Source organism: Mesoplodon mirus (assembly GCF_964341445.2).
Source record: "Mesoplodon mirus genome assembly, chromosome: 7".
In the NCBI taxonomy this organism is placed as follows: Eukaryota; Metazoa; Chordata; class Mammalia; order Artiodactyla; family Ziphiidae; genus Mesoplodon; species Mesoplodon mirus.
Window position 1 is genome coordinate 82,130,053 of NC_138983.1, and position 27,230 is coordinate 82,157,282.

The 27,230-nt window shown below is 45.1% G+C and overlaps 1 protein-coding gene across 1 annotated transcript in view; it reads right to left on the reverse strand.

Moving 5' to 3' along the window:
• Nucleotides 1-27,230, reverse strand: part of LOC309808832 (forkhead-associated domain-containing protein 1-like) — a gene marked incomplete at both ends in the record, with an annotated part of 77,449 nt that overhangs the window by 12,837 nt on the left and 37,382 nt on the right. The window contains 4 exons of the mRNA XM_082629405.1: nucleotides 1,688-1,818; nucleotides 5,486-5,594; nucleotides 17,764-18,000; nucleotides 21,101-21,210. Coding sequence (XP_082485531.1) covers nucleotides 1,688-1,818; nucleotides 5,486-5,594; nucleotides 17,764-18,000; nucleotides 21,101-21,210 — 587 coding nt within the window. The remainder of the gene's footprint in view (nucleotides 1-1,687; nucleotides 1,819-5,485; nucleotides 5,595-17,763; nucleotides 18,001-21,100; nucleotides 21,211-27,230) is intronic.

The window sequence follows — 27,230 nt, forward strand, 5'->3', positions numbered from 1 at the left end:
AGAATTGTCAGTAACAGTGGAAGAAAAAAAAAAAAAGAGGAAACAACCCAAGTGTTGTTTATAACAGCAGACCACTTTATAACACTGGATACATCCAGGAGAAAGTATGTAGCTTTTAAGACGAATGATAAGAGCGTTGATTTATTAGCACGGGAAAATAGTAAGCATTTAAAAATTTAAAAAATGTGCATAGTATAAATTCACTATAAAATGATTGATTGATTGATTTCTAGGCAATATATAGAAACAAGACTGGAAGAACATACATGAAAATATTAACACTGATTTCTCAAGGTAGCATTTCCTCTCCTCTCTTTTTATTTTTTCTTCTCAATGTCATCTACTTATTTTTCTAAAATTAACACACATGATATATGTCATTAAAAAAAAGGCATCTCAAATGTTCACAAGAGCAGTATCCTTGGTGGTGACGAGCCCTTGTGCTATTGGCCAGCACAGTCTAGAGGAGAAGGGACCTCATTCCAAGGTCAACGAGGAAGGGGAAACGGGGACATAAATCATCCAAATGCACTTCAGGAGGTAGAAGAGCCAAGCAGGTGCTGTCTTTGCAGATTCCTTGTACTTAGCACCAGCTCTGCATCCCCTTCCCGTCCCCAACACACACACACACACACACACACACACACACACACACACCACATTAAACAGCTATAGCACATGCCTGGGAAGTCACCCTGCTTGGGAGAAACGAATGCAGAGGGCTTGGCCAGGCAGCTGACCCGGGGCAGAGGCAGAAGAGCACAACGAAAACCAGCCTCCCACTTCTCAGAAAACGATTTTGTCATCCCCATTTCACAGATGGGGAAATGGAGGCCAAATAAGTTACAATAAAAGAAAGCTCTGGGATGGGACCCTGGTCTGTCTGATCCCAAAGCTCGTGCAGTGCCTTTCACCAGCTCCAAACTGGGTATGGTACTACGTTCCAGGTATTACTTACTGTGCCTTTTCCTTGGAACCTCAAGATCTGTTCTCACCCCACCCCCATGCAGACCTAGCTATCGGGTAGCCTCTGGGAATCTCTGAGTTGCCACCTGAGATGAAAGCTTTGAGGTTTTACCTTGACTCACAGAAACAGGCACATCATGCAAATACTGAGAAATCTTATCCTATAGGGGCAGGATTCTAAAGTTAGCATTGAAGGCAAGATTTGCAAAGGGTCAAAGTTACATATAAAAAGCTCTTTGCTTGCCTACCACGTTCATCTTCCATAGAGACATTCTACACACTAGAGTCTAAGGAAGAAATGAGCGTCTGCGTGTTTGCATCTGGATCTTCAGACGTTCTGCTGTGAAGACAGTTATGAGAACCAGCGGTGCTGGGACCACGATGCAGCCGTGTGGTCATCCGTGCTCACAGGGTGATCGTATTCTGTTTAATGTTAAACTTTGCAATGGCAGTATATGCTCATAGGTGGGTTTGTTGCTGGGATTAAACAAACTCATTTATAATAGGGGTTAGAAAATGTTTGCTGGATGTGAAAATCTATTATGCTTCTTCTGAGCCACATACACACTGTCCTTTGAAAGGCTTCAGAGAAGTTGGCCACCTGCCCAGCAGCTACCCTCCCTGTGTCCTTGGGCACTGGCCTCATCTCACCACCGTGTGTCATGTGACTCCACTGTGTCTGCTTTTCGCAGCTACAATTTGCTGATGACCCGACACTCACTCTGGAGCTGAGGGCTTCGAGCTGGTGATCCTTTTCTTTGTTCTCACTTTTCAGTTGATTCACCTCCTGTTGTAGTTGTTGAACTTGACCATCCTTTACTAACACGTCTCTTTGCAAAGATGACACCATCTCTGTAAAAGAACCAAACCAAACCAAAACAAAAGACTCATGGAGGTCAAAGAGGCAAGAAGGATTCTTGGCAACACCATGGCTCTCAGCCAACGTTCGGACAAGACGTTCCAAACCCGGGCCACCACCGGTGCCCGCCTAGAACTGGGGAGGCTTTTTCCAAGGGTCACAGAGCAGGAATGGGAATGAGAGCAAAGTCCACGGAACAGGGTTTGAGGCTTCAGTGAGAATGAGGGGCAGTCAGCACCAGCGAGAGGAGAAGCCTTTGGGGGCCCCTTGTGGGCACAGGCCAGGCAAAGCCGGGAGGAGAGGCCACACCATGGGCCTGGGGAACAAAGGCCCAGCACAGGGAAGGTCCAGGAATTCTTCTCCAGAGGCCAGGAGACGGGCGTGTGGCAGAGGGAACTGCTGGACACTATTGATGGGGTGGGTGGGTGGTTTCACAGTCCTCTGAGTTTGGACCCCTCTCTACCACTTATTAGCTTGGTGGTCTTGGACAAGCTATTTCACCTCCCACTGTCTGTCCCACACAGAGTTATTGTAAGGGTCAAATGATGCGGTATGTCCCAAGAACACAAAGTGGCTAAATTATGTTTGTTCCATGGCGCCTATGATTTTTCTCGGCAGCCAGCTTCCAAAATGGCCCCAATGATCCCTACCACCTAGAATTCATGCCTTGTGTAGCCCCTCCCACCCTGAATAGGGCTGCCATGGGTCACCAATATGATACTCTGGAAATGACGGACTGTTTCCTCTCAGGCTGGGTCATAAAACACACTGTGGCCTCCTCTTTGCTCTCTCTCCAATCATTCACTCTGGGGGAAGCCAACTGCTGTGTCGTGACGACACTCAAGCAGCCCTAGAGAGAAGCATGTGTGCTGAGGGACTAAGGCCTCCAGCCAATAGCCACATGAGCAGCCATTTTGAAGGGGGATCCTCCGGCTCCCCCCGAGGCTTTAGATGACATGACTGATGCCCCAGCCGACATCTTGCCTGCAACTCATGAGAACTAAGTCACCCCCCGCTCAAATTCCTGAACTACAGAAACTGGGGGAGATAATAAATATTGGTTGGGGTTTTATCCATTACATTTTGGGGTAACTTGTTATGCAGCAATAGATAACTACTCCATTACTGTAGTATCATTTTTTTTAACATCTTTATTGGAGTATAATTGCTTTACAATGGTGTGTTAGTTTCTGCTTTATAACCAAGTGAATCAGTTATGCATATACATATCTCCCCATATCTCTTCCCTCTTGCATTGTAGTATCATTTTGAATAAAAGTGGGAAGAAGGGTGCATAAATGCAGTGGTATTGGGTTATCTCCTACGGTTCTTTTCTTAAAAGAACATCAGGCCCAGTTTTAGTGGTAGGTTTCAATCAAGAATGTCTATGAAATAAAGCACAAAATGCTCCAGAATTTCATTTTAAAAATGAGCTTTGCCTCCAGGACACAGTTCAGTTACTTGGAAATCCCTCTGGGGCTTGCCACACTTTGAGTGGGTCCAGCCCATCTCAAGCATTATCCCAACCCAGGTCTGTCCGACTCCCTGATCGGAGAAGGTGGGATCTGAGACAGGCTTGATGCTTGGATGAGGTTTCACTGGCCGACATACGGGAGGAAGGTGAGGACCAGCGAGTTCATCCTTCCATTCCTGGTGCCCAGAACAGCACCTAGCCTGGGGGAGGTGCTCAGAAAATATCTGAGGACATCCCAAGTGAGGGAGGAGAATAAGCAGAGACCTGGGGGCAGCAGGGGGTGGGGCTGGGTGTGATTAAGTTGCAGAGTGAGGCAGAAGAAAAGCACAGATTCATACAGAGATGGGGATTCACGTGCGACTCAATGCTGTGCCTGGCTTCTACAGCAGTGGGTATGTTTCCTGCTACGCGCTGGCTGCCTTCAGAGTGATGTGCCCCTCCGAGGCTCACTGTCTCCTCCCTGTCACCTGCTTCTCTCCCTCCCCTCGTTTGTGAGTGGTCCCATCCTCTTCAGGTCTCTAGGCATGTCAATTTCGGCTTAAAAAACTCCACTGGATTCCCAACACCCTTGGAATAAAAACCCAGACCCCCCGACCCTGCCCAGCCCCACAATCCTCTGTTCACTCCACGCAGCCTCGCTTGCCCTTGGCTTGTCCTTGCCCACCTGAAACAGGTCCTCTCTAAAAGAAGGACATAGCCGTGGAGGATACAGCATAAACTGGTTAGAATCGGCTAGGTCCAAGGGGGCGTAAGATTCGACTTCCAGGGGAACTGGAGCCCCATTACAGGCTCATTGTAATACATGAGCAAAATGACACACGCACCAGCACCAGGACTGTTCCGAGGCTGACCATAAAGGTCAAAAAGTGGGTGGTGGGGCTTCCCTGGTGGCGCGGTGGTTGACAGTCCGCCTGCCGATGCAGGGGACATGGGTTCGTGCCCCGGTCCAGGAAGATCCCACATGCCGTGGAGCGGATGGGCCCGTGAGCCATGGCCACTGAGCCTGCGTGTCCAGAGCCTGTGCTCCGCAACGGGAGAGACCACAACAGCGAGAGGCCCGCGTACAGAAAAAAAAAAAAAAAAAAAGTGGGTGTTGGCCCAATTCCTGGAAATCCCCGCCTCTTCCCCAAAATATTAGAGTTGTCCCAATCCTCCCACTCATTAGCCTATAAAATTACCCAGCCCATAAAAACTAACCGCCCCATATTTGGGGGCCTCTAGCCTTCTGAGATGGCCCACACTCTGTCTGTGGAGTGTGTTTCTCTCTAAAGAAATCCACTTCTTACTTTGTCTCTCACTGAATTCTTTCTGCGATGAGACATAAAGAACCTGAGCTTTAGTAAGTCCCGAGACCAGATGCATGATCTCGATTAAAAGATAGTGGGTTCTGACTGGGTTCGAGTCCCAGCCCACGGGTTCAAGTCCCACCTGAGTTCCATGGTTGCACACCCACTAAGCTGGTCCCCCTTGGCCTCCCCCCTTGAAGCGCTGGCCACCACGACACACAGTTTATTTTCTCCACAGCACCACTGCTCTCTGAAGTGGGCTTGTTTATTCATCCATTAACTTTTATTGTCTGTCACCCCCTCCCAAATCTGTGAGTACAGGAATCTGACTGTCTTGCTTGGCTCTCCCTCCCCGGAGCCTGGAACGGGGCCTGACACCTAGAAGGAGCTCAAGAAACATGTGGAAGCAATGAAGGAATCCAGGGAATCAAAGCTCAGTCACAGCTGTGCATTGGCTGCCCCTCTCCCAACCCAAGCCCTTTATCAGGGAACCACCTCTGATCAAATTAGAAAATGGTTTCCTTTGGGCCCAAGTGCACTCGGCTGAAATGGGTGAGACTATGGGTGCCTTAAAGGAGTGACCCCATTTTGTCCATGCTCTAGTTTGCACTCAGGCTGCTTTGTGGAACCACCCAAGCCACAAGGCGACCTGTGTTCTCCCTGGTGGGGCCAGTGCTCAGGAGACCTTGTAGCCAAGAGATACCATTCTCTCAAATATTTACCAGGCCCTGCCCTCGGAACTGGGTGGCAAGAAACCTACACTGAGGGAGAACTCTAATGCACCGACACGGGTGATCCCTGAGCCTGCACCCGTGTCACGGGCACAGGTGCGCTGGTTGACTGGTGATGTCTGCAGGGGGAGGGCAGAAGCTCTGGGGCCTGAATGCAGAAGGGCCTCACCTGACGTGATTGCGGCATCCCTCCTTAAGTTCTCGGCCTCGTGCTTCAGGGAGGTGATTTCCAGGGTCTGGCTCAGCACCTGGTTGTAGCCTTGCTGTAGGGCACTGATCTGTGGAAGGAGGCAACACACAGTCAGAGGGGGTCAGCCAGGCCTGCAGGACACGCCGGTACTTCTCCAACGTTGGGCAAAGAGTCGGGCTAATCTTGGATCGGGGTGTTGGGGAAACCAAGGTTTTCAGTTGTCACTAGTGGAAGGGGCAGGAGGGGCCTGTTCCTTCAGTGACCACCATGTCATCGGTCCTCAAGACACGAACCTTATCTTTGTGGCCACCCAGGGGCTCCGGTGCTGCTGTCTTCCTATGACCTGTGGGTTTTCATCCATAAATAGACCAGCTGTTGGTTCCAGATCATCCAGCACTGACTGGATGCACAGCAAAGTTCAAGAGCTGGGAGCAGGTTATGAAATGAATTCCCTCTAATGAGAATAGAGGGTAGTTTATACCTCACAGAACACTCCAGAGTTTACAGAGCCCGTTCACACATGCTACACTGATACTCGTCACAGCGTTGCTGAAGGCTGACGTTCCCATTAATGTGCCCATTTTGCAAGGGAGCCAGGTTGAGACTCAGAGAGGCGAGGCCCCCTGCTCGGGATCACGCGGCTGGTCAGACGTGGAGTCTGATTCAAACCCAGTCTTTAGTTGCCTGGTTCCTCCTTCCCAGGTGGCTCTAGGAATGAGCGTGAGAAGTTGGAGGCTGTAAAGCATGGCATGGACTCGGGAGCCGGACTGTGGCCTTCAAGTCCTGTCTCTGCCAGTTAACGGGCTTTGTGAGCACAAGGAGGACACCATATTCTGTTTCCTTTTGTTCAGTCTGCACGCGGGGTGATGGTAGTCCCAACCTGATAGGATTGTTAGAAGTATTTTAATAAGTTAACATGTGTACAGGTGCTCAGATCAAGCCTGGCACACGGCACAGGGGGATGAGCTATGACGGTCCTCTCCTCTGACTACCCACGGGGTGTTTTCTTTCTTTTGTTTTGGGTTTATTTTGGTTTTTTTTTGCTGTATGCGGGCCTCTCACAGTTGTGGCCTCTCCCATTGCAGAGCACAGGCTCCGGTCGCGCAGGCTCAGCGACCATGGCTCAGGGGCCCAGCCACTCCGCGGCATGTGGTATCTTTCCGGACCGGGGCACGAACCCGTGTCCCCTGCATCGGCAGGTGGACTCTCGACCACTGCGCCACCAGGGAAGCCCTCACGGTGTGTTTTAGCTTCAACTTCCCTCGTCCGTCTCTGGGGAAGGTAGTTGGTAATCTTTATGTGTGCATTTGTAAGCCTTGCCAGGCTCACTTAAACGCCAGTGTGGTTGTTATTAAGAGGAAATACAGGGGCTTCCCTGGTGACGAGGTGGGTGACAGTCCGCCTGCCGATGCAGGGGACGCGGGTTCGTGACCCAGTCCGGGAAGATCCCACATGCCGCGGTGCGGCTGGGTCTGTGGGCCATGGCCGCCGAGCCTGCGCATCTGGAGCCTGTGCTCCGCAATGGGAGAGGCCACAACAGTGAGAGGCCCGCGTACCGCAAAAAAAAATAATAATAAAAAAATAAAGGAAATACAGGAATCGTGGGTGGGAGCACCACAGGCCGGCTCTATCTATGGCTGCTGTGAGCACCCTCTAAGTCCATGGCTCAGAGCCCCCTCAAGGGCGGGCCCCCCTCCAGGGGTCTAGGTCTACACGTGGGGTGCGGAAGGCTCTCCATCAAATGCAACGTTTGTAAGGGCCCGAAAGTAGCTGCCAGGCCTCGGCCTCCACAGAGCAGGTACCCGAGAGGCCGGGAAAGAGAGCTGGGCCCAGAACCCCCTCCCTCTCGGTCTGATGTGGCCAGACTGCTTGTTCTGAGTGGCCCGGACATTCCCACCTCAAGGTGCACTGTGGGCCTTTGCCCTGTGATTTTTCAGATGTCAGGCCTCAGTACTCCCACAGGGACACATTTATTGGGGCATAAATGTCAAGCAATCCGTAGACAGGACAAGAGCTAGCTTGTTTTTTGTTTTTGTTTTTGTTTTTTTTTTTGCTGTACGCGGGCTTCTCACTGTTGTGGCCTCTCCCGTTGTGGAGCACAGGCTCCGGAAGTGCAGGCTCAGTGGCCATGGCCCACGGGCCCAGCCACTCCGCAGCATGTGGGATCTTCCCAGACCGGGGCACGAACCTGTGTCCCCTGCATCGGCAGGCGGACTGTCAACCACTGCACCACCAGGGAAGCCCCACTAGCTTGTTTTGATAGATCAAAATGGAAGTGAGAAGGAGAAGGATGCAATTTCTTTTCCTTTTTTAAAAATAAATTTTATTTATTTATTAATTTATTTTTGGCTGCGTTGGGTCTTTGTTGCGGTGCATAGGCTTATTGCGGCACCTTCTCTTGTTGCGGAGCCTGGGCTCTAAGCACACGGGCTTCAGTAGTTGTGGCACGAGCGCTCAGTAGTTGTGGCACACAGGCTTAGATGCTCCACGGCAGGTGGGATCTTCCCGGACCAGGGCTCGATCCCGTGTCCCCTGCAGTGGCAGGCGGATCCCTAACCCCTGTGCCACCAGGGAAGTCCTGGGTGCAATTTCTTTGTTCTCCTAAGGTAAGGTTGCCAGATTTAGGGGAGGAAAAAAGGATGTTCACTTAAAATAGGATTTCAGATAATGAATAATATTTCAGTGCAAATGTGTCCCATGCAATATTTGGGACACACACTACAACGAAATTCTAAAATTCAAATTTAACTGGGTGTCCTTACTTTATCTGGCAACCCCACCCGAAGAGAGTTCCTAAACTTCAGTCATTCATATACCACTTTCACTATTTTTCCCATGTCTCTTGGCTAGTCCCACTATAATTTCTTAGCGTTTTTCGTAGAAGCAGCTCCCTTTTTAAACTTAAAAACGTGCATTAAATTAAAAATAACTGTTATAAGAGTAAATAGAGACTCAGTGTCTTAAATAAAAATAATCCCTCCAAAAGAAGAAATACAGGAAATTCCCTGTTTACAATCAGATCAGGTTGCGGGCATCACGCTAAAAAAAAAAAAAAAAAAAAAGATTGGGGGGAGGTGGTGGGCATGCCCAGGTAATGGAGTTCGGGCGTGCTGATATGGCCACCAGATGGCGCTCACAGCCTTTGGTCTTGGTTTGTATCCTTGGAAATCTTGTCATTATTACTCTGGTAGAATTAACAGAACCGTCAAGGTCTCACAAGTTTTCTGACTCGTTTCATACACCATCATGGTTCAGAGTCTAGGACATTTGGGGCAGTTACACTTACTTTTTCCCTGGGGCACCTGAGACATTATTGGGGGGGGGGTCTATGCTAGAAGTTGCGGGGACACAGGCCACTCTGACCCCCACTCTCCCCAAGGCTATACTTTTGCATGTTTGTGCTTTGGAAACTTTGAGTGAAAAAATTCTTTCACATCTTACTTTTCTCTGTTGGGGGTAAATACAACTTTTCCATAAAAGGTCCTTGGAACACTGAAAGTGTTTGTAAGCTCTTCTCAGCTTAATGCTTTTATTTGCATGATACCAGAGATAGAACACACAGAGACAAACTTCCAGAAGGGAAAACATACGTTCCCCTCTAAGACTCCAGTGGTTTTGACAGATTGAAAATATTTCAATCTGAGTGTCAGAGTTTTAGGATTTTGGATTGCTGGAAAACTCCAAAGAGTCTTCAAACCTCTTTGATACTTTTACTATCAAAGTAAATATCCATATTGTTTGTAATGGCATAAATTCCAAGATGTTTAATGTCTGTTAAGCTGTGTAATAAAATGGGCACTGAATCATAAGAAAGTTAAGAGTGCTAGGAGGAGTGATTGTTTCAGGATGATAATTTGGTTTCTAATTAGCACAGGCGTATAAGAGCACATGGAGGTAAGAATTTTCTAGTGATACTGTAGCAGATCGAAGATCTCTGAGAGCAAATCATTATGCACACACCTTCGGGGACCAGGGAAAACACATAAAGTAATCAGAACCATAAATCAACCTGCCATGTGGCTTACACTTCTGGTGGAATGCTCTGCAGGCAGTAGAATAGTTAAGAAACTAAAATGTCAGTGGTTGAAACTCGATTTGAGTTCAAACCGATGGAGCCTCTGGTTCATATATGCCTTGCTATAAAATATTCTTCTTCAGTTATAAGTGAAGCTCCAGTGGTAGGGGAGGCAAGAGCATGATGCATCAGTGTAATTATTTCTAGATAATTTCTTTGTAAAAAAACATTTTTTCCCCCAGATATCGGCAGCCACTTTAAATAATACTCAAATTGGGACCGGCTGATATTCAAAGATATGTGGAAATTATATAATATTCTATGTCAAATATATTTCAATTATTTAAAAAAAGGTATGTGGGGAATTCCCTGGCAGTCCAGTGGTTAGGGCTCTGTGCTTCCACTGTTGGAGGCCTGGGTTTGATCCCTGGTCAGGGAACTAAGATCCTGCAAGCCGCGTGGTATGGCCAAAAATAAAAAAGGTATGTGGGAATAATTCAGCCTCATCCATGTACCTGAAAAAGACATGTCATTTTCTCAGGAAAGCTCTGAAATGGGAGAATAACTGAAAGGAATATTTCAGCAAAATTGGGTTCAGTTCAAGAAAAAGATGCTCATTAATGTGTCAGCTACATGTCAAGGTAGCTGTTTGCACTAATAATTCCTACAGGACCTGTTACTTTCATTGTTTTTTCAAAACCAGGTTTGAAGGAGAGTCATTAGTTCATTTACATATTAGAGCATGTATTTGTTGACTTGTTTTTTCTGTCTCCCTCACTAGAGCATAACAGGGGGAAGGATCATGTCTGTCTTGTTCTCTGCTGAATTCTCAGAGCCTGGAAGAGGGCATGGCACGGGATAGGCCCCCCAAAATATTTCTTTGGATTAATGGACGGATGGGTGGATGGATGAATAAAGAACAGACAAACAGACACGGTCCTAACAGAGTTCTAGAAGGTTACTGGGCCCAACCTTTGCCTTCATGGAGCTTACAGTTTCCTGCTAGAATCTCCTAGGTTCACCATACACAATCTGTGTCCTTTCTAGAGCACCATTTCTAGGATTGAAACTGTGTACCTAGAATCGGTTACAGAGGGAAAGACAGTAAACAGAGAACAAGAGAACAAAGGCCCCCAAGCATTGACTATGGTTTTTTTTTTCCTCTCTCCTTTTTTAAAATGTTTATTTATTTATATTTTTCTTATTAGTCACCCATTTTATACACATCAGTGTATACATGTAAATCCCAATCTCTCAATTCATCATACCACCACCCCCACCCCCTGCCGCTTTCTCCCCTTGGTGTCCATACGTTTGTTCTCTACATGTGTGTCTCCATTTCTGCTCTGCAAACTGGTTCATCTTTACCATTTTTCTAGGTTCCACATATATGCGTTAATATATGATATTTGTTCTTCTCTTTCTGACTTACTTCACTCTGTATGGCAGTCTCTAGATGCATCCACGTCTCTACAAATGACCCAATTTTGTTCCTTTTTGTGGCTGAGTAATATTCCATTGTATATATGTACCACTTCCTCTTTAACCATTCGTCCGTCGATGGGCATTTAGGTTGCTTCCATGATCTGGCTGTTGTAAATAGTACTGCAATGAACATTGGGGTGCATGTGGCTTTTTGAATTATGGTTTTCTCTGGGTATATGCCCAGTAGTGGGATTGCTGGGTCCTATGGTAATTCTATTTTTCGTTTTGTAAGGAACCTCCATACTGTTCTCCATAGTGGCTGTATCAATTTACATTCCCACCAACAGTGCAAGACGGTCCCCTTTTCTCCACACCTTCTCCAGCATTTGTTGTTTGTAGATTTTCTGATGATGCCCATTCTAACTGGTGTGAGGTGATACCTCATTGCAGTTTTGATTTGCATTTCTCTAATAATTAATGATGTTGAGCAGCTTTTCATGTGCTTCTTGGCCAGCGGTATATCTTCTTTGGAGAAACGTCTATTTAGGTATTCTGCACATTTTTGGATTGGGTTGTTTGTTTTTTTAATATTGAGCTGCATGAGCTCTTTATATATTTTGGATATTAATCATTTGTCAGTTGCTTCCTTTGCAAATATTTTCCCCCAGTCTGAGGGTTGTCTTTTCATCCTGTTTATGGTTTCCTTTGCTGTGCAAAAGCTTTGAAGTTTCATTAGGTCCCATTTGTTTATTTTTGTATTTATCTCCATTACTCTAGGAAGTGGATCAAAAAATATCTTGCTGTGATTTATGTCAAAGAGTGTTCTTCCTATGTTTTCCTCTAAGAATTTTAGAGTGTCTGGTCTTACATTTAGGTCTCTAATCCGTTTTGAGTTTATTTTTGTGTATGGCGTTAGGGAGTGTTCTAATTTCATTCTTTTACATGTAGCTGTCCAGTTTTCCCATCACCACTTATTGAAGAGACTGTTTTTTCTCCACTGTATATCCTTGACTCCTTTGTCATAGATTAGTTGACCATAGGTGTGTGGGTTTATCTCTGGGCTTTCTATTCTGTTCCATTGACCTATATTTCTGTTTTTGTGCCAGTACCATATTGTCTTGATTAGTGTGGCTTTGTAGTATAGGCTGAAGTTAGGGAGTCTGATTCCTCCAGCTCCGTTTTTTTCCCTCAAGACTGCTTTGGCTATTCGGGGTCTTTTGTGTCTCCACACAAATTTTAAGCTTTTCTGTTCTAGTTCTCTAAAAAATGCCATTGGTAATTTGATAGGGATTGCACTGAATCTGTAGATTGCTTTGGGTAGTAGAGTCATTTTCACAATATTGATGCTTCCAATCCAAGAACATGGTATATCTCTCCATCTGTTGCTATCATCTTTAATTGCTTTCATCAGTGTCTTACAGTTTTCTGCATACAGGTCTTTGTCTCCCTAGGTAGGTTTATTCCTAGCTATTGTATTTTTTGGTTGCAGTGGTACATGGGAGTGTTTCCTTAATTTCTCTTTCAGATTTTTCATCATTAGTGTATAGGAATGCAAGAGATTTCTGTGCATTCATTTTGTGTCCTGCAACTTGACCAAGTTCATTGATTAGCTCTAGTAGATTTCTGGTGGCATCTTTAGGATTCTCTCTGTAGAGTATCCTGTCATCTGCAAACAGTGACAGTTTTACTTCTTCTTTTTCAATTTGGATACCTTTTATTGCTTTTTCTTCACTGATTGCTGTGGCTAGGACTTCCAAAACTATGTTGAAGAATAGTAGTGAGAGTGGACATCCTTGTCTTGTTCCTGATCTTAGAGGAAATGCTTTCAGTTTTTCACCATTGAGAATGATGTTTGCTGTGCCTTTGTCATATATGGCCTTTACTATGGTGAAGTAGGTTCCCTCTATGCCCACTTTCTCGAGAGTTTTTATCATAAATCAGAGTTGAATTTTGTCAAAAGCTTTTTCTGCATCCATTGAGATGATCATATGGTTTTTCTTTTTCAATTTGTTAATATGGTGTATCACATTGATTGATTTGCATATATTGAAGAATCCTTGCCTCTTTGGGATAAATCCCACTTGATCATGGTGTATGATCCTTTTAATGTGTTGTTGGATTCTGTTTGCTAGTATTTTGTTGAGGATTTTTGCATCTATATTCATCAGTGATATTGGTCTGTAATTTTCTTTTTTTGTAGTATCTTTGTCTGGTTTTGGTATCAGGGTGATGGTGGCCTCAGAGAATGAGTTTGGGAGTGTTCCTTCCTCTGCAATTTTTTGGAAGAGTTTGAGAAAGATGGGTGTTAGCTCGTCTCTAAATGTTTGATAGCATTCACCTGTGAAGCCTTCTGGTCCTGGACTTCTGTTTGTTGGAAGATTTTTAATCACAGTTTCAATTTCATTACTTGTGATTGGTCTGTTCATATTTTCTATTTCTTCCTGGTTCAGACTTGAAAGGTTATAACTTTCTAAGAATTTGTTCATGTCTTCCAGGTTGTCCATTTTATTGGCAGAGAGTTGCTTGTAGTTGTCTCTTAGGATGCTTTGTATTTCTGCGGTGTCTGTTGTAACTTCTTTTTCCTTTCTAATTTTATTGATTTGAGTCCTCTCCCTCTTTTTCTTGATGAGTCTGGCTAATGGTTTATCAATTTTGTTTAACTTCTCAAAGAACCAGCTTTTAGTTTTATTGATCTTTGCTATTGGTTTCTTTGTTTCTATTTCATTTATTTCTGCTCTGATCTTTATGATTTCTTTCCTTCTGCTAACTTTGGGTTTTGTTTGTTCTTCTTTCTCTAGTTCCTTTAGGTGTAACGTTAGATTGTTTATTTGAGATTTTTCTTGTTTCTTGAGGTAGGCTTGTATAGCTATGAACTTCCCTCTTAGAACTATGGGATGCTTTTGCTGCATCCCATAGGTTTTGGATCGTCATGTTTTCATTGTCATTTGTCTCAAGGTATTTTTTGATTTCCTCTTTGATTTCTTCAGTGATCTCTTGGTTATTTAGTAACGTACTGTTTAGCCTCTATGTGTTTGTGTTTTTTACAGGTTTTTCCCTGTAATTCATTTCTAATCTCATAGCGTTGTGGTCAGAAAAGATGCTTGATATGATTTTAATTTTCTTAAATTTCCTGAGGCTTGATTTGTGACCCAAAACGTGATCTATCCTGGAAAATGTTCCGTGCGCACTTGAGAAGAAAGTGTAATCTGCTGTTTTAGGATGGAATGTCCTACAAATATCAATTAAATCTATCTGGTCTATTGTGTCATTTAAAGCTTGTGTTTCCTTATTAATTTTCTCTTTGGATGATCTGTCCATTGGTGTAAGTGAGGTGTTCAAGTCCCCCACTATTATTGTGTTACTGTTGATTTCCTCTTTTAGAGCTGTTAGCGATTGCCTTTTGTATTGAGGTGTTCCTATGTTGGGTGCATATATATTTATAATTGTTATATCTTCCTCTTGGATTGATCCCTTGATCATTACGTAGTGTCCTTCCTTGTCTCTTGTAACATTCTTTATTTTAAAGTGTATTTTACCTGATATGAGTATTGCTACTCCAGCTTTCCTTTGATTTCCATTTGCATGGAATATCTTTTTCCATCCCCTCACTTTCAGTCTGTATGTGTCCCTAGGTCTGAAGTGGGTCGCCTGGAGACAGCATATAGATGGGTCTTGTTTTTGTATCCTTTCAGCAACCCTGTGTCTTTTGGTTAGAGCATTTGATCCATTCACATTTAAGGTAATTATCGATATGTATGTTTCTATGACCATTTTCTTAATTGTTTTGGGTTTGTTTTTGTAGGTCCTTTTCTTCTCTTGTGTTTCCCACTTACAGAAGTTCCTTTAACATTTGTTGTAGAGCTGGTTTGGTGGTGCTGAATTCTCTTAGCTTTTGCTTGTCTGTCAAGCTTTTGATTTCTCCATCGAATCTCAATGAGATCCTTGCTGGGTAGAGTAATCTTGGTTGTACGTTCTTCCCTTTCATCACTTTAAGTATATCATGCCACTCCCTTCTGGTTGGTAGAGTTTCTGCTGAGAAATCAGCTGTTAACCTTCTGGGAGTTCCCTTGTATGTTATTTGTCATTTTTCCCTTGCTGCTGTCAATAATTTTTCTTTAATTTTTGCCAAGTTGATTACTATGTGTCTCGGTGTGTTTCTCCTTGGGTTTCTCCTGTATGGGACTCTCTGTGCTTCCTGGACTTGGGTGGCTATTTCCTTTCCGATGTTAGGGAAGTTTTTGACTATAATCTCTTCAATATCTTCTCGGGTCCTTTCTCTCTCTCTTCCCCTTCTGGGACCCGTATAATGTGAACGTTGTTGTGTTTAATGTTGTCCCAGAGGTCTCTTAAGCTGTCTTCATTTCTTTTCATTCTTTTTTCTTTATTCTGTTCCGCAGCAGTGAATTCCACCATTCTGTCTTCCAGGTCACTTATCCGTTCTTTTGCCTCAGTTATTCTATTGATTCCTTCTAGTGTGTTTTTTTTTTTTCAGTTATTGTATTGTTCATCTCTGTTTGTTTGTTCTTGAATTCTTCTAGATCTTTGTTAAACATTTCTTGCATCTTCTCGATCTTTGCCTCCATTCTTTTTCTGAGGTCCAGGATCATCTTCACTAACATTATTCTGAATTATTTTTCTGGAAGGTTGCCTATCTCCATTTCATTTAGTTGTTTTCTGGGGTTTTACCTTGTTCTTTCATCTGTTACATAGCCCTCTGCCTTTTCATCTTTTCTGTCTTTCTGTGAATATTGTTTTTGTTCCACAAGCTGCAGGATTGTAGTTCTTCTTGTTGCTGCTGTCTGCCCTCTGGTGGATGAGGCTATCTAAGAGGCTTGTGGAAGTTTCCTGATAGGAGGGACTGGTGGTGGGTAGAGCTGGCTGTGGCATTGGTAGGCAGAGCTCAGTAAAACTTTAATCTGCTTGTCTGCTGATGGGTGGGTCTGGGTTCCCTCCCTGTTAGTTGTTTGGCCTGAAGTGACCCAACACTGGAGCCTACCCGGGCTCTTTGGTGGGTTTAATGGCATAATCTGGGAGGGCTCATGCCAAGGAATACTTCCCAGAACTTCTGCTGCCAGTGTCCTTGTCCCTTGGTGAGCCACAGCTGCCCCCCGCTTCTGCAGGAGACCCACCAACACTAGCAGGTAGGTCTGGTTCAGTCTCCTATGGGGTCACTGCTCCTTCCCCTGGGTCCCAATGCACACACTACTTTGTGTGTGTCCTCCAAGAGTGGAATCGCTCTTTCCCCCAGTCCTGCCAAAGTCCTGCAATCAAATCCCACTAGCCTTCAAAGTCTGAGTCTCTAGGAATTCCTCCTCCCATTGCCGGACCCCCAGGTTGGGAAGCCCGACGTGGGGCTCAGAACCTTCACTCCAGTGGGTGGACTTCTGTGGTATAAGTGTTCTCCAGTTTGTGAGTCACCCACCCAGCAGGGATGGGATTTGATTTCATTGGGATTGCGCCCCTCCTACTGTCTCTTTGCGCCTTCTCCTTTGTCTTTGCATGTGGGGTATCTTTTTTGGTGAGTTCCAGTGTCTTCCTGTCGATGATTGTTCAGCAGTTAGTTGTGATTCCAGTGTTCTCGAAAGAGGGAGTGACAGCATGTCCTTCTACTCCGTCATGTTGAACCAAATCTGACTACGGTTTTAAGCAGAATTATGCACTGAGGCCAAAATTCATCAATTTCCAATTGCTTTTTTATCAACGTTGTTGAGATATAATTTATGTACCAGATCAGTGGCCAATTTTAAAGTAGTTCTTTAAAACTTAAGAAAAATTTTTTTTTTCTTTTGGATTTAGTTTCAGGAGGAAGGAAGTTGACTGGTAAATCCAGACATTCTGGGTGGAGAATTTTTGGTGAAATTCCCTATAAATGAACCAGCAGCTGCCTTCAGGGTTTGATAAAGGCCTCAGTGTTTGGAACACTGTGGGGTTCCTTCTCCCCATCTCCAGCTCTTTCTGGCTGGGTCCGGGTGGGTGTGAGAAGTGGTCACTGAAGCGACAGGAGTTGGGTGGAAATGCAAAGTGGGTGTGAAAGCATGAGGTGTACAAGGTGGCAGAGCTGAGCCCAAATCACATCACTGTCTCTCACTTGCTGTGCAAGCTGTAACAAGCTCCTGGGCATCGCTGAGCGTGCCTCAGTCTCCTCATCTGTAGAATGGCATGTGTCAGAAGACTGAGGTTTAAATAGCTAATGAGGGGACTTCCCTCATGGTGCAGTGTTTAAGAATCCCCCTGCCAATGCAGGGGACAGGAGTTCGAGCCCTGGTCCAGGAAGATCCCACATGCTGTGGAGAAACTATGCCCGTGGGCCACAACTACTGAGCCTACACTCTAGAGTCCGTGAGCCACAGCTACTGAAGCCCTCATGCTGCAACTACTGAAGCCCACGTGCCTAGAGCCCATGGTCTGCAGCAAGAGAAGCCACTGCAATGAGAAGCCCATGCACCACAGTGAAGAGTAGACCCTGCTCACTGCAACTAGAGAAAGCCCGTGCACAGCAACGAAGACCCAATGCAGCCATAAATAAATAAATTAAATAAATAAAATAAATAAATAAATAAATAAATAAATAAATAAGCTAATGCACCCAAAGCACCTGCACCGGGGCCTGAACATGGTAGGCACTTAATCAAATCTAATATTGTTCTTACAAGGCTAGAAACTTGCCAACCCTGCACTCCCTGGAACTGTACTCCTCACCATGCTGTGCTCACTGCCCATTTCTAACTACCTGGGTGGCTCCCCCCAGGCTCTACCTGAGAGCTGTCACCCTGTGTTGTGACCCCAAGGCCCCGACCCACTTGTCTCTGAGCCCTACCTGGTTTTTCAAGCTCTGGATCTCTCTCTGTTGGGCATCGTCCTCTTCATGCAGAACCTGAAACTTGGGCGGGATCACCCTCTCCTTCTGCCTGGAGGCAGCTGTTTCCAACAGCTTCTGGCTCAGGTTGGCCACTTGGTTCTGCAGGCTTGCTATCACGGTGTCTTTGTATTTAGATTCAAGTTCAAAATCGGAGAGACGGCTGACTTCTTTTCCCAGCAGCCGAATTATTTCATCCTGGGTGGAGGCCAGATGGGAAATTTACTAGGTGTGGGTCTGGGTGTAAGGCTGAGCCCATTTAAAGAAAGACAGGAAAAATATGGTATCATTCTTTGGGAAGGTGAGGGCAGGCAGGGAGGGAAAAAGCAGACTTTCAAGGCTATCTCTGTCACTTGGAAAATCTCATAGAGACAAGAATTGGGTTAAAATGATGTACTTGTATATAGACTCCTGTAATGGATGTCTATACCTCACAGGTACGGAAACTTTCCTTTCCCCGAGAATTAGACTTTCATATTAAGAACAACCATCCCACTTGGGAATTTTTGTTGCTAGAAAGTTTACTTACAGTGTTTTCATTTATAATATACAGCCTAGCACACTGGGGACCTAGGAAAGGTAGTTAGGAAAACAACATTCTGTTTGACCACATTCTGCCTATAATGAGGGTTATTTGTTTTAAGTTAAAACATTCTTAACTATTTGTTTTCCCTTTCCTCTCTTCTAATATTTCCTGCCTCTTTTGGCTATTCATGTATGAATTTTTTCCAGGTAACTCAATCTGGAAAGTAAATGAGACAGGAATAGTGATTTATTTGCATGGGCTCATGTCAACTTTTGGCTGGAAAAACAAAATTGCTGGTAGACTGTACCCACAGGTATAATTAACCCTGTCCTCCATCTCTCCAGTGATAAAGCTCTGCAGCCAAAGAATTGGTTAGGTTTTCCAAAAAAGGAAAAAAAAATTCCCCCAAACTTCTCACCAGACGTTATCAATAAAATGTCAGAAAAACTGAAGAAGAAGAAGAAGAAAAAATTCCCCAGAGGCCTTTTCCAAAGCAGTCACGGGAGGAGGTAAATGGGCAATTTCTGGGCCAGCTCATTCCCAGGAGAGCCGTCCAGTCAGCCTCACGACCTGCTAGCTCCGTGACCTGGGGAAGGACAGGGCCTTGCTCATGAGAAAGCCTGTCTGACATTGCCAGCTGCTGCCAGGGGCCTTCCTTTGGGTCCTTGTGAAAGTTGGTGGCAAAACTTCAAGAGAGAGTATCAGACATATTCCCTACTCCTGGGCAGTTTCCCCTGTTTCACCCTGTTATGATCAGCCAGGTGCTTATTCATTTTTCATGCAACAAACATTCATCGGGCAGCAACTAAGTGCCAGGCCCCGTGACAGTGCTGGAATATAAGAAGTTTGCAGAGGGCAGTGGACAGCTGTGGGTTCTGCTTTCCTGGTGAGGGTCCCCTTGCCCTTCTGGAGGGAGCGTTCCTCCTTCCATGGGGTCTGGGTAGGATTGTCAGTCATGTGCCCTGCTCCTTCCTGTCCCACCTCCCCATGTGCATGTGGCCCAAGCTGGTCAATCAGAGATTTCACACATCGATTACAGAGGGAGAGCATCTTGCCTTCTTTTGGATCATAAACTTTAAATATGTAGGCTTGTTTGCCTGAGTTTGTCTTTTCTGACACACAAAGCCAGCCTCATGTAGAAAGCCAGACTCTGAGGGAAACAGAGGGGAGAGGTTGGTAGTGGGGAGGTGTTCTGATGACATTATTCAAGCTCCTGGATCTAGCCATACCTGAAGCTAGTGGCCCTTTAAATTTTCCAATAAGTTGAGCTAATCGATGCTCCCCCTCAAGCTAATTTGTTTATTGTCACTTGAAGGAGTCCTGGCAAGTTAGGGTAGAAATGGCTTATAAAGAGAAAGAATTCTTTCTATTATAAATAGAAAAAATGATAAATGGCTTATAAAAATTTTCTATAAATAGAAAAAATTATAGTGGTTGCACTATATTTCCGAGTTAAAATTGAGGCAGGTTGAAAAATGGCAACAAATACTTTGCAGTTTTGCCATCCAGTCTATTTCCCCACCCTCTAGTCTGGGCTGGCCCCGTGACTTGCTTTAACCAATGGAATGGAGTGGAAGTGATGCTGCATGATCTCCAGGCAAGTTCTTACAGGCTGTGCAGCTTCTGCTCTGGCCCCCTGGGAACCCCGAGACCACCGTGCTGTGATGAAAAACCACATGCACAAAGGGGCGCACCAGTCCAGGCGTCCTGGCTGAGGCCCTAGATGTGGGAAGGAGGCCAATGGAGACCGACCACCAAACTGGCCAAGCCAGCGGCTGACTGAGGCCGCATGAGTGAGGCCAGGGGACGCGAGCAAAGGAACCTTCCAGGTCAACCCATAGATTCTGGGGAATAATGAGTTGCTGTTTGAAGCCGCTAAGTTTTGGGATGGCTTGTTACACAGTGATAAATACAGAATCTGAGTGTGGCTTCTCGCCTTTCTGCAACATTTTTCAGAGTCTGGTCCCAGGATGCCTGGTTGGAACCCCCTGCCTCCTGAAGGTTTGGATTTCCGTGTCTGACAAGAACCCCAGGTAGGTCTGCTCCTCACAAACTCTGAGAATTGCTGCAGGAGCAGGCCCTGGCCCTGAAGGAAAGCGAGATATTATAGACTGCTTCTTTTAGAGTAACTTTCAGGTCGTGTCTAAGTGGGGAGAAATTGACCTGGGCCCTTCCCAGGATGGCTTGACTTGAATCCACCTGTTCTGCTCGCATCCCTGCTTTAAACCTCTCTGGTTCTTTAACGAGTCTCTTGGCCCAGGCCTCCCTGACTTCAGGGCTCAATTCCTCCTGCTAGGAATGTGTTTTTGCATCACTGTTCCATCACTGAAGGTTGACCAAGTGATTACTGTGTGGGAGTTAGAAGTACCCGCTGAGAAGCTAACCAGACCTCGCTTTGAATCCTAACACTGCTCCTTGCACTGGGCAGCCGTGAACACATCACTGAACCTCTCTGAGCTTCAGTTTCCTCATCTGCAAAGTGAGGCTGATAAAATCTAGTTTGAAGTTGGTGAAGATTAACGAGCTAATAAATGTCAAGTGCACAGGACATGGCCCAGCACACAGTAGGTGCTCAGTACCTTGTAGTTGTAGATGTTATTTGGGATAAAATGAGCAGTGGCCAAACCTGGCTGAATGTCTTGGGAGGAAGAGGTGGTTTCTTGGAAGTAGGAAAAAGGGACAGTCCTTGAGACACAGAGAACAAGAGGCAGTGGCAATCTCTCCATGGTCCCTCTTGCTGCTGTAGCTCTGTGCTTCCCCAAGACCCCTCACCTTATCGTGCTGGGACAGGTCCTGGTCCACAAAAATTTCTCTGTAGGGCTCTGCCCCAGGAATTTCCTCGGCCACTGATTGTTCCGACAGTTCCGCCGCGTTGGTCCACACTAACACACAAGATCAACAGAGAATGCAGAGGAGACTGTGAGTTTCCCCAAAGTCTTAAAGAATATTTTCAGATTAACCTTCACATTCATGAGACTTATGCACTGAAAGCATTACAGGAGGACTGGAAAGGGTAAGAGCTGCCTCATTTCTCTTCCCCAGCGTTAACTGCACTGATGCACTGTGGTGTGCCTCTTTCCAGACTTTTTTCTATGCCGCATAAGAGCTGATGACCTTGGGCAAGTCATTTGCTCTTTCTAAGCCTTCGTTTCCACATACATAATTCAGGATCCCTGATAGTCTCTGTTATAAAGGGCTATCTGGAGATTAAATAGAATAATGATATAGAGCAGGGGTTGGCAAACTATGGCCCTGCGGCCAAATCTGGCCTTCTGCCTATGTTTGTAAATAAAGTTTTATTGCAACACAGCCACAGTGATTCATTTACATATTATTTATGGCTGCTTTCCAGCTACAAAGGCAGAGCTGAGTAGTTGCAGCAGAGACCATGTGACCCACAAGTCCTAAAGTATTTACTATCTGGCTCTTTACAGGAAAAGTTTGCTGACCCCTCATGTAGCGCATTTAGCGCTAAACATTAGCTATATTTTTTATTGCAGTCATATCTTGTCAAAAAACAAAAATGCATTTACATGACAGAGATTCTTATCCAGCTTACTTTTCAGCTAACAATATCAAAAACATCTCCCCATGTCAGTATTTGTAGCTGTACTTGGTTCTTTTCCAGGGTAGCATTGTGGTCCATTGTCCAAGTGTGCCAAACGTGTTTAACTAGGATCCACTTGATAGACATTTAAGCTTTCCTATATTTTTTCTTATTTACCCCAGTATTACAAGGCCTTTTTATATGACTTTCAGGGATTATGGCATTGTGTTTGGGGACCCCACTCTGTATCACATCAGACATCTCGCAATTCACTCACATCAACACTGAATACATTTCTTTTTATTGGTGTAGAAACGTTTGTAAAGATTTCTATAATTCTACGTGTGAGATCACTTGGGCCCAAGCAGCATATTTTAAATTTCCAAGTGACTATGGTTTCTGGACAGTCACTGCACATTCTTATCTTCTTGTGAAGTGAGAAACTGAACAAATTGTTTTCAGTGGTGATGAAACTTTAATGAGTATTAACATTAATGATGAATGAAGCACGCACTGTCATGTTTGTGGACATTCATCATTTATTCATTTTGCTTCTGTATTTTTTATTTATGCATTTTAGAGTCAAAGATCCCTGCCCCCCAGCCAGGTCTCAAACCTCTTTGTGGACCCCAGAACCTCTAGTGGACATAGCTGATGGCCTGTGGTGCCCAGAGAATGCACAGCCTTGCGTGTTGAATGAGCAGCCCTGGCCACAGTGTTTCCTGGGGCACGAGGAACACAAGGGCCTGGAACTTCAGCAGCTGCCCATTTTCTCTCCCTCCACCTCCCCAGCTAGGTCCATGATTAGAAAACTTTTACTTGAAGCTCACTGCCCCCATCTGACTCTCTTGGATCCTGAGCAGCAAAGTCCTAACTGACTACAGCAGCAGTGACTGATAGAGAAATAAGGGGAGCTACAGAATGCAATTTTCAATTTTCTCGTAGTCACGTTAAAAAGGTAAAAAGAAGAGAGGAATTTTTAATGATCAATTTTATTTAACCCAATACATTAAAAAGCATCATTTCAACACGTAATCGACAAAAAATATGGAGATATTTTATATTCTTTTTCTTCGAGGCATGAAGCCTTTGAAATCTGGGGTTTATTTTACACTGATTACGCATCTCAATTTGGAAACTGAATTTTCAGGAGGAAGACTTGATCTGTTTTCAGATTCCTCAAGAAATCGGCTCTCACTGGAGGAAGGTACTGACTGGCCTGTGTCCCCAGGGAGGGCCTCGGGGTCTGACCCTAACTGGGCCCCTGTCCAGTCTCAGCTTAGAGTTCTGGCGTCTGATGCCATCTCTAGGGGTGACTCCGGCTGCCTCTACGACCCTGTCGTGGCTGTCTTGAGGGACGCTTCCCTGCAAGATGATGGCCGGAGCGGGGACTTCATCAATCTTACAGAACAGGCTGATCGATGGGGTCCCTTTACTGGGGAAGGTGTGTTTACTCAAAGTCTTTGTGGGGCTAGAATTTGCTCTGAGACTTGCTTTCCTTACACCCAGGCAGGGAGGTGCGGGAGCAGTTACCCCTCACCTGCCCCAAACTTCTTTACCGGCTACTGTTATTTATCAAAAAGAACCTAAGGGCCATGTATGACCAAACCGGCTTAACTCTAGATGCTGGATCCTTCGGAGGTCCCAGTGGGGAGAAGCCCCAGGGAGAGTCGGGAGGGCTGGGGCGGTGGGACGGCGGATACGGGGACGCAGTCACTTTAAGAATTTTCGGGCATGAGCTGTTGGCCAAAAGGCAGGGGAGTTACTTTAATATTTTAACAACCCCCAGCTGTCCTGGTGCGCTCCAATAATCACCAGTCTGCAGCAGGGACAGTATGTGTGCACCTTAACTGTGTCTTTCAGACATTGTAAGTTGTAAATAAAAGTTAAATAACAATCATGGTTAGGTAATAACTTAATTTTAAAATTTTAATATTTAAAATTTAAATATTTAAATTTTAAAATATTTAAATTATTAAGATTGTAAAATTTAAAATTTAAATATTAAAATATTAAATATTTTAATATTTACTGAATGTTCGCTATGCACCAGACGCTGTGCTCAGCACTTACAGGCAGGATACGATTTCGTCTTCATAACAACCCAGTGAGATAGGCATTATTATTCCCATCTCCATTTTATACGTGAGAGATATGAGGCACAGAGACGTCAAGTCACCTGCTCAAGGACACACAGCTGGTAAGTGGTAGAGTCAAGGGATGAGCGTAAGTTTGTTGGATTCAGAGCCTATGCTTTTAACCACTATGTAGTCAATGTATTGAAGTGGGAAGATGTTTATGACATATTATTGAATTTTAAAAATCAGGTAGGGAATTCCTTGGCAGTCCAGTGATTAGGATTCTGTGCTTCCACTGCAGGGGGCACAGGTTCCATCCCTGGCTGGGGAACAAAGATCCTGCAAGCTGAGCGGCACGGCCAAAAAAAGAAAAAAAAAGAAGGTTACCTATGTTAGGTTCATATGATCCCATTATTGGGAAAAAAAAAATATATATATATATGAATCAAGATGCTATTTTAATAAGTCACTCCACATATTTTCTTTTCTCAGTAATTCTTCCCCACCTCCCATGAGCTCTTGCCATTAAGATTTGGCCTTGGAGCTGACGTTTTATTGCCTTGTGGTACAGGAAGGATGAGTATTAACTAGAACAGGGTGAGTTTTCCCCCAGGCAAAATGACGTTTTCATTTTTGACAACGTCTGGAGACATTTTTGAGAACCACAGTTAGGGGTGGTGGTGGTGGTGTTGCTACTGGTATCTCTGGTGGGTAGGAGTCAGGGATGCTGCTAAACACTCTACAGTGGACAGGACAGATCCTTCAACAAGGAGTTATGCGACCCACCTGTCACTCTGCCAAGATTGAGAAACCCTGACCTGATCTGCAGAAAATAAATCCTTGGCTTTGGGTTTTCAAATAGAATTTTTCAAGTCTAAAGCAAGGTGACAGTCTAACAGTAAACCAATTTAATTGGAAGAGCCCAGCTTTGCTAAGAGAGGAAAGAGCTTTCTTGGAACCCTTAAAAAGAGGTGTTTTCTGTCAAGAGACAGCATGGAGGACTGGAGCACAGAGTTTTCTCTAAAGCGTGCAGTAGAGAGGCCCAGACAGAAAGGAACTCCCCATGACACGGGAAGATGAAAGTCCTTTTCTGAGGATGGCGAGAGTGTCAGGGGAACGAGGGCAAATGTTTGGAAACATGAGACCTGGCTGAGAGGCTGAGGAGATAGAGCCCAGGTAGAAGTGAGTGACTCTAAGCCATACGACTCATCCTTCATTTCTCCAGGGGGAATCCAAGTCCTTCAGAGAAGCCCCAAGTTCAGCATGGCACTGGAGAAACCGGTGATTACAGTGGAAAAATTTAAATGGCGGAGTGAAAAAAAGAGAAGAAACAGCCCATGTGCCATGTGTCCAAAGGATGCATTAAAAAAACAACCCCCAAAACCCTGTATATATGTTCATAAAACAGAACATGATCCATACAACAAAATGAATGAATCTCAGAAATACTATGCTGAGTGAAAAAAGCCTTCCACAAAGGAACATGTACTACATGGTTCTGTGTACTTGAGATTCTAGAACAGGAATATCTAATCCATGGCTGGAAAAGAATTCAGAAGAGTGGGTGCCTCTGGGGCCTGGGGCTGGGAATTGACTGGGGAGGGACATGAGGGAACTTTCTGGGGTGATGGTAATGTTCTATATCTTGATAGGAATTTGGGTTACATAGTTGTGCACGACTGGCAAAACTCAGTGAGCACATTCAAGATCTACACCTTTCAGGGTGTGGTAGCCAGTCTCCAAGATGGCCCCACTGATTCTTGTCTCCTGGTATTCAGACCCTTGCATCATCCTCTGCAATACTGGATGGACTTTATATTAGTTAGCTGGGGCTGCCATAACAAAACACCACAGGAGGTCTTAACAAAAGAAATTCATTTTCTCACAGTTCTGGAGGCTGGAAGTCCAAGATCAAGGTGTGGGCAGGGTTAGGCCTCTCTCCTTGGCTTGCAGACGGCCACCTTCCTGCTGTGTCCTCACATGCCCTTTTCTCTGTGCACGTGCATCCCTGGCGTCTCTCTCTCTCTTCTTACAAGGACACCAGCCCTTGGATTAGGGCCCACCCAATCATCTCATTTGAACTTACTCATCTATTTCAATACACTATCTCCAAATATGGTCACATTCTGCGATATTGGGATTGAGGCCTCAGCATATGCATTTTGGGGGAATGCAATTCAGTCCGTAACAAAGCTTCTCTATGGAACCAAGGATATTGCAGAAATGACACAGTTTGATTCCTGAGGTTAGATCCTAAAAGACATTGCAGCTTCTGCCTCACTCTCTAGGACCACTTGTCTGGAGGAGCTGGCAGCTTGAGGATGCTCAAGCAACGTATGGAGAGGTGCACTTAGTGAAGAACTGAGGCCTCTTACCAAAAGCCATGGGAGTGACCCATCCTGGAGGTGGGTCCTCCAGCCCCAGACAAGCCCCCAGAGGACCACAGCCCAGCCACCACCATTACGGCCACCTCATGGACAAGCCTGAGCAAGAATCCCCCAGCTAAGCCATTCCCAACTTCCTGCCTCAGAGAAGCTATGAGATAATAAATGTTTACTGTTGTTTTAGGCCATTACATCCTGCAGTAATTTGTTATGCAACAATAAGTAGCAAATACAGGTTTGGGCACCAGGAGTGGTGCAAAATTTAACAAAAACCCTACAATGTGGAGTGGTTTGGGATGGAACAGTGGCCAGAAGCTGGAGGACTTTGGCCAAGAGTCTTTGAGAAAGCCTGAATAGTCTTAGTAGAAGCCCGATGGCCTTTGAGGAGGCAGTGAGGGAAGGGTTCCAGGAAAGTGAGGAAAATGTTACTGGGGTTAAGGGATCCTTGTTAGGTGGTGGCAGAAGGTTTCCTAACACGTTGCCTGTGGTCATGAGGAAGGTAGAAAATGTTTGTGATGAGGCTGAGTGGTCAAGCTAAAGAGAGTCCCAGACAGAGTCTTGGAAGGTGCTGCCTGGTTACTTCTTGCTACTTATAGTGAAATGTGAGGGGGAGAGACAGTTAAAGGAAGGGCTGTTAAATCAGGGCAATGTTCTGGGCTTGAAAATTCCCTGCCTCTCCAGGTGGCAAATGAAATGTAAGAAACAGGTTCTGGGCAAAGATCAAATCAAGGGCACTCTCAAGAAAACACAGTCCAGAGAAGAAGCTGAGGGTGTGGTTGTAAAATCCTTTGTTAAGAATACAGATCCAGGGCAGTGTCCAAGAGAACCCTTCGGTCAAAGAACTGGGCTTCTAAGAAGCTTCTGTCCTTTGTCAGTCTTTGCAGAAGCCCATG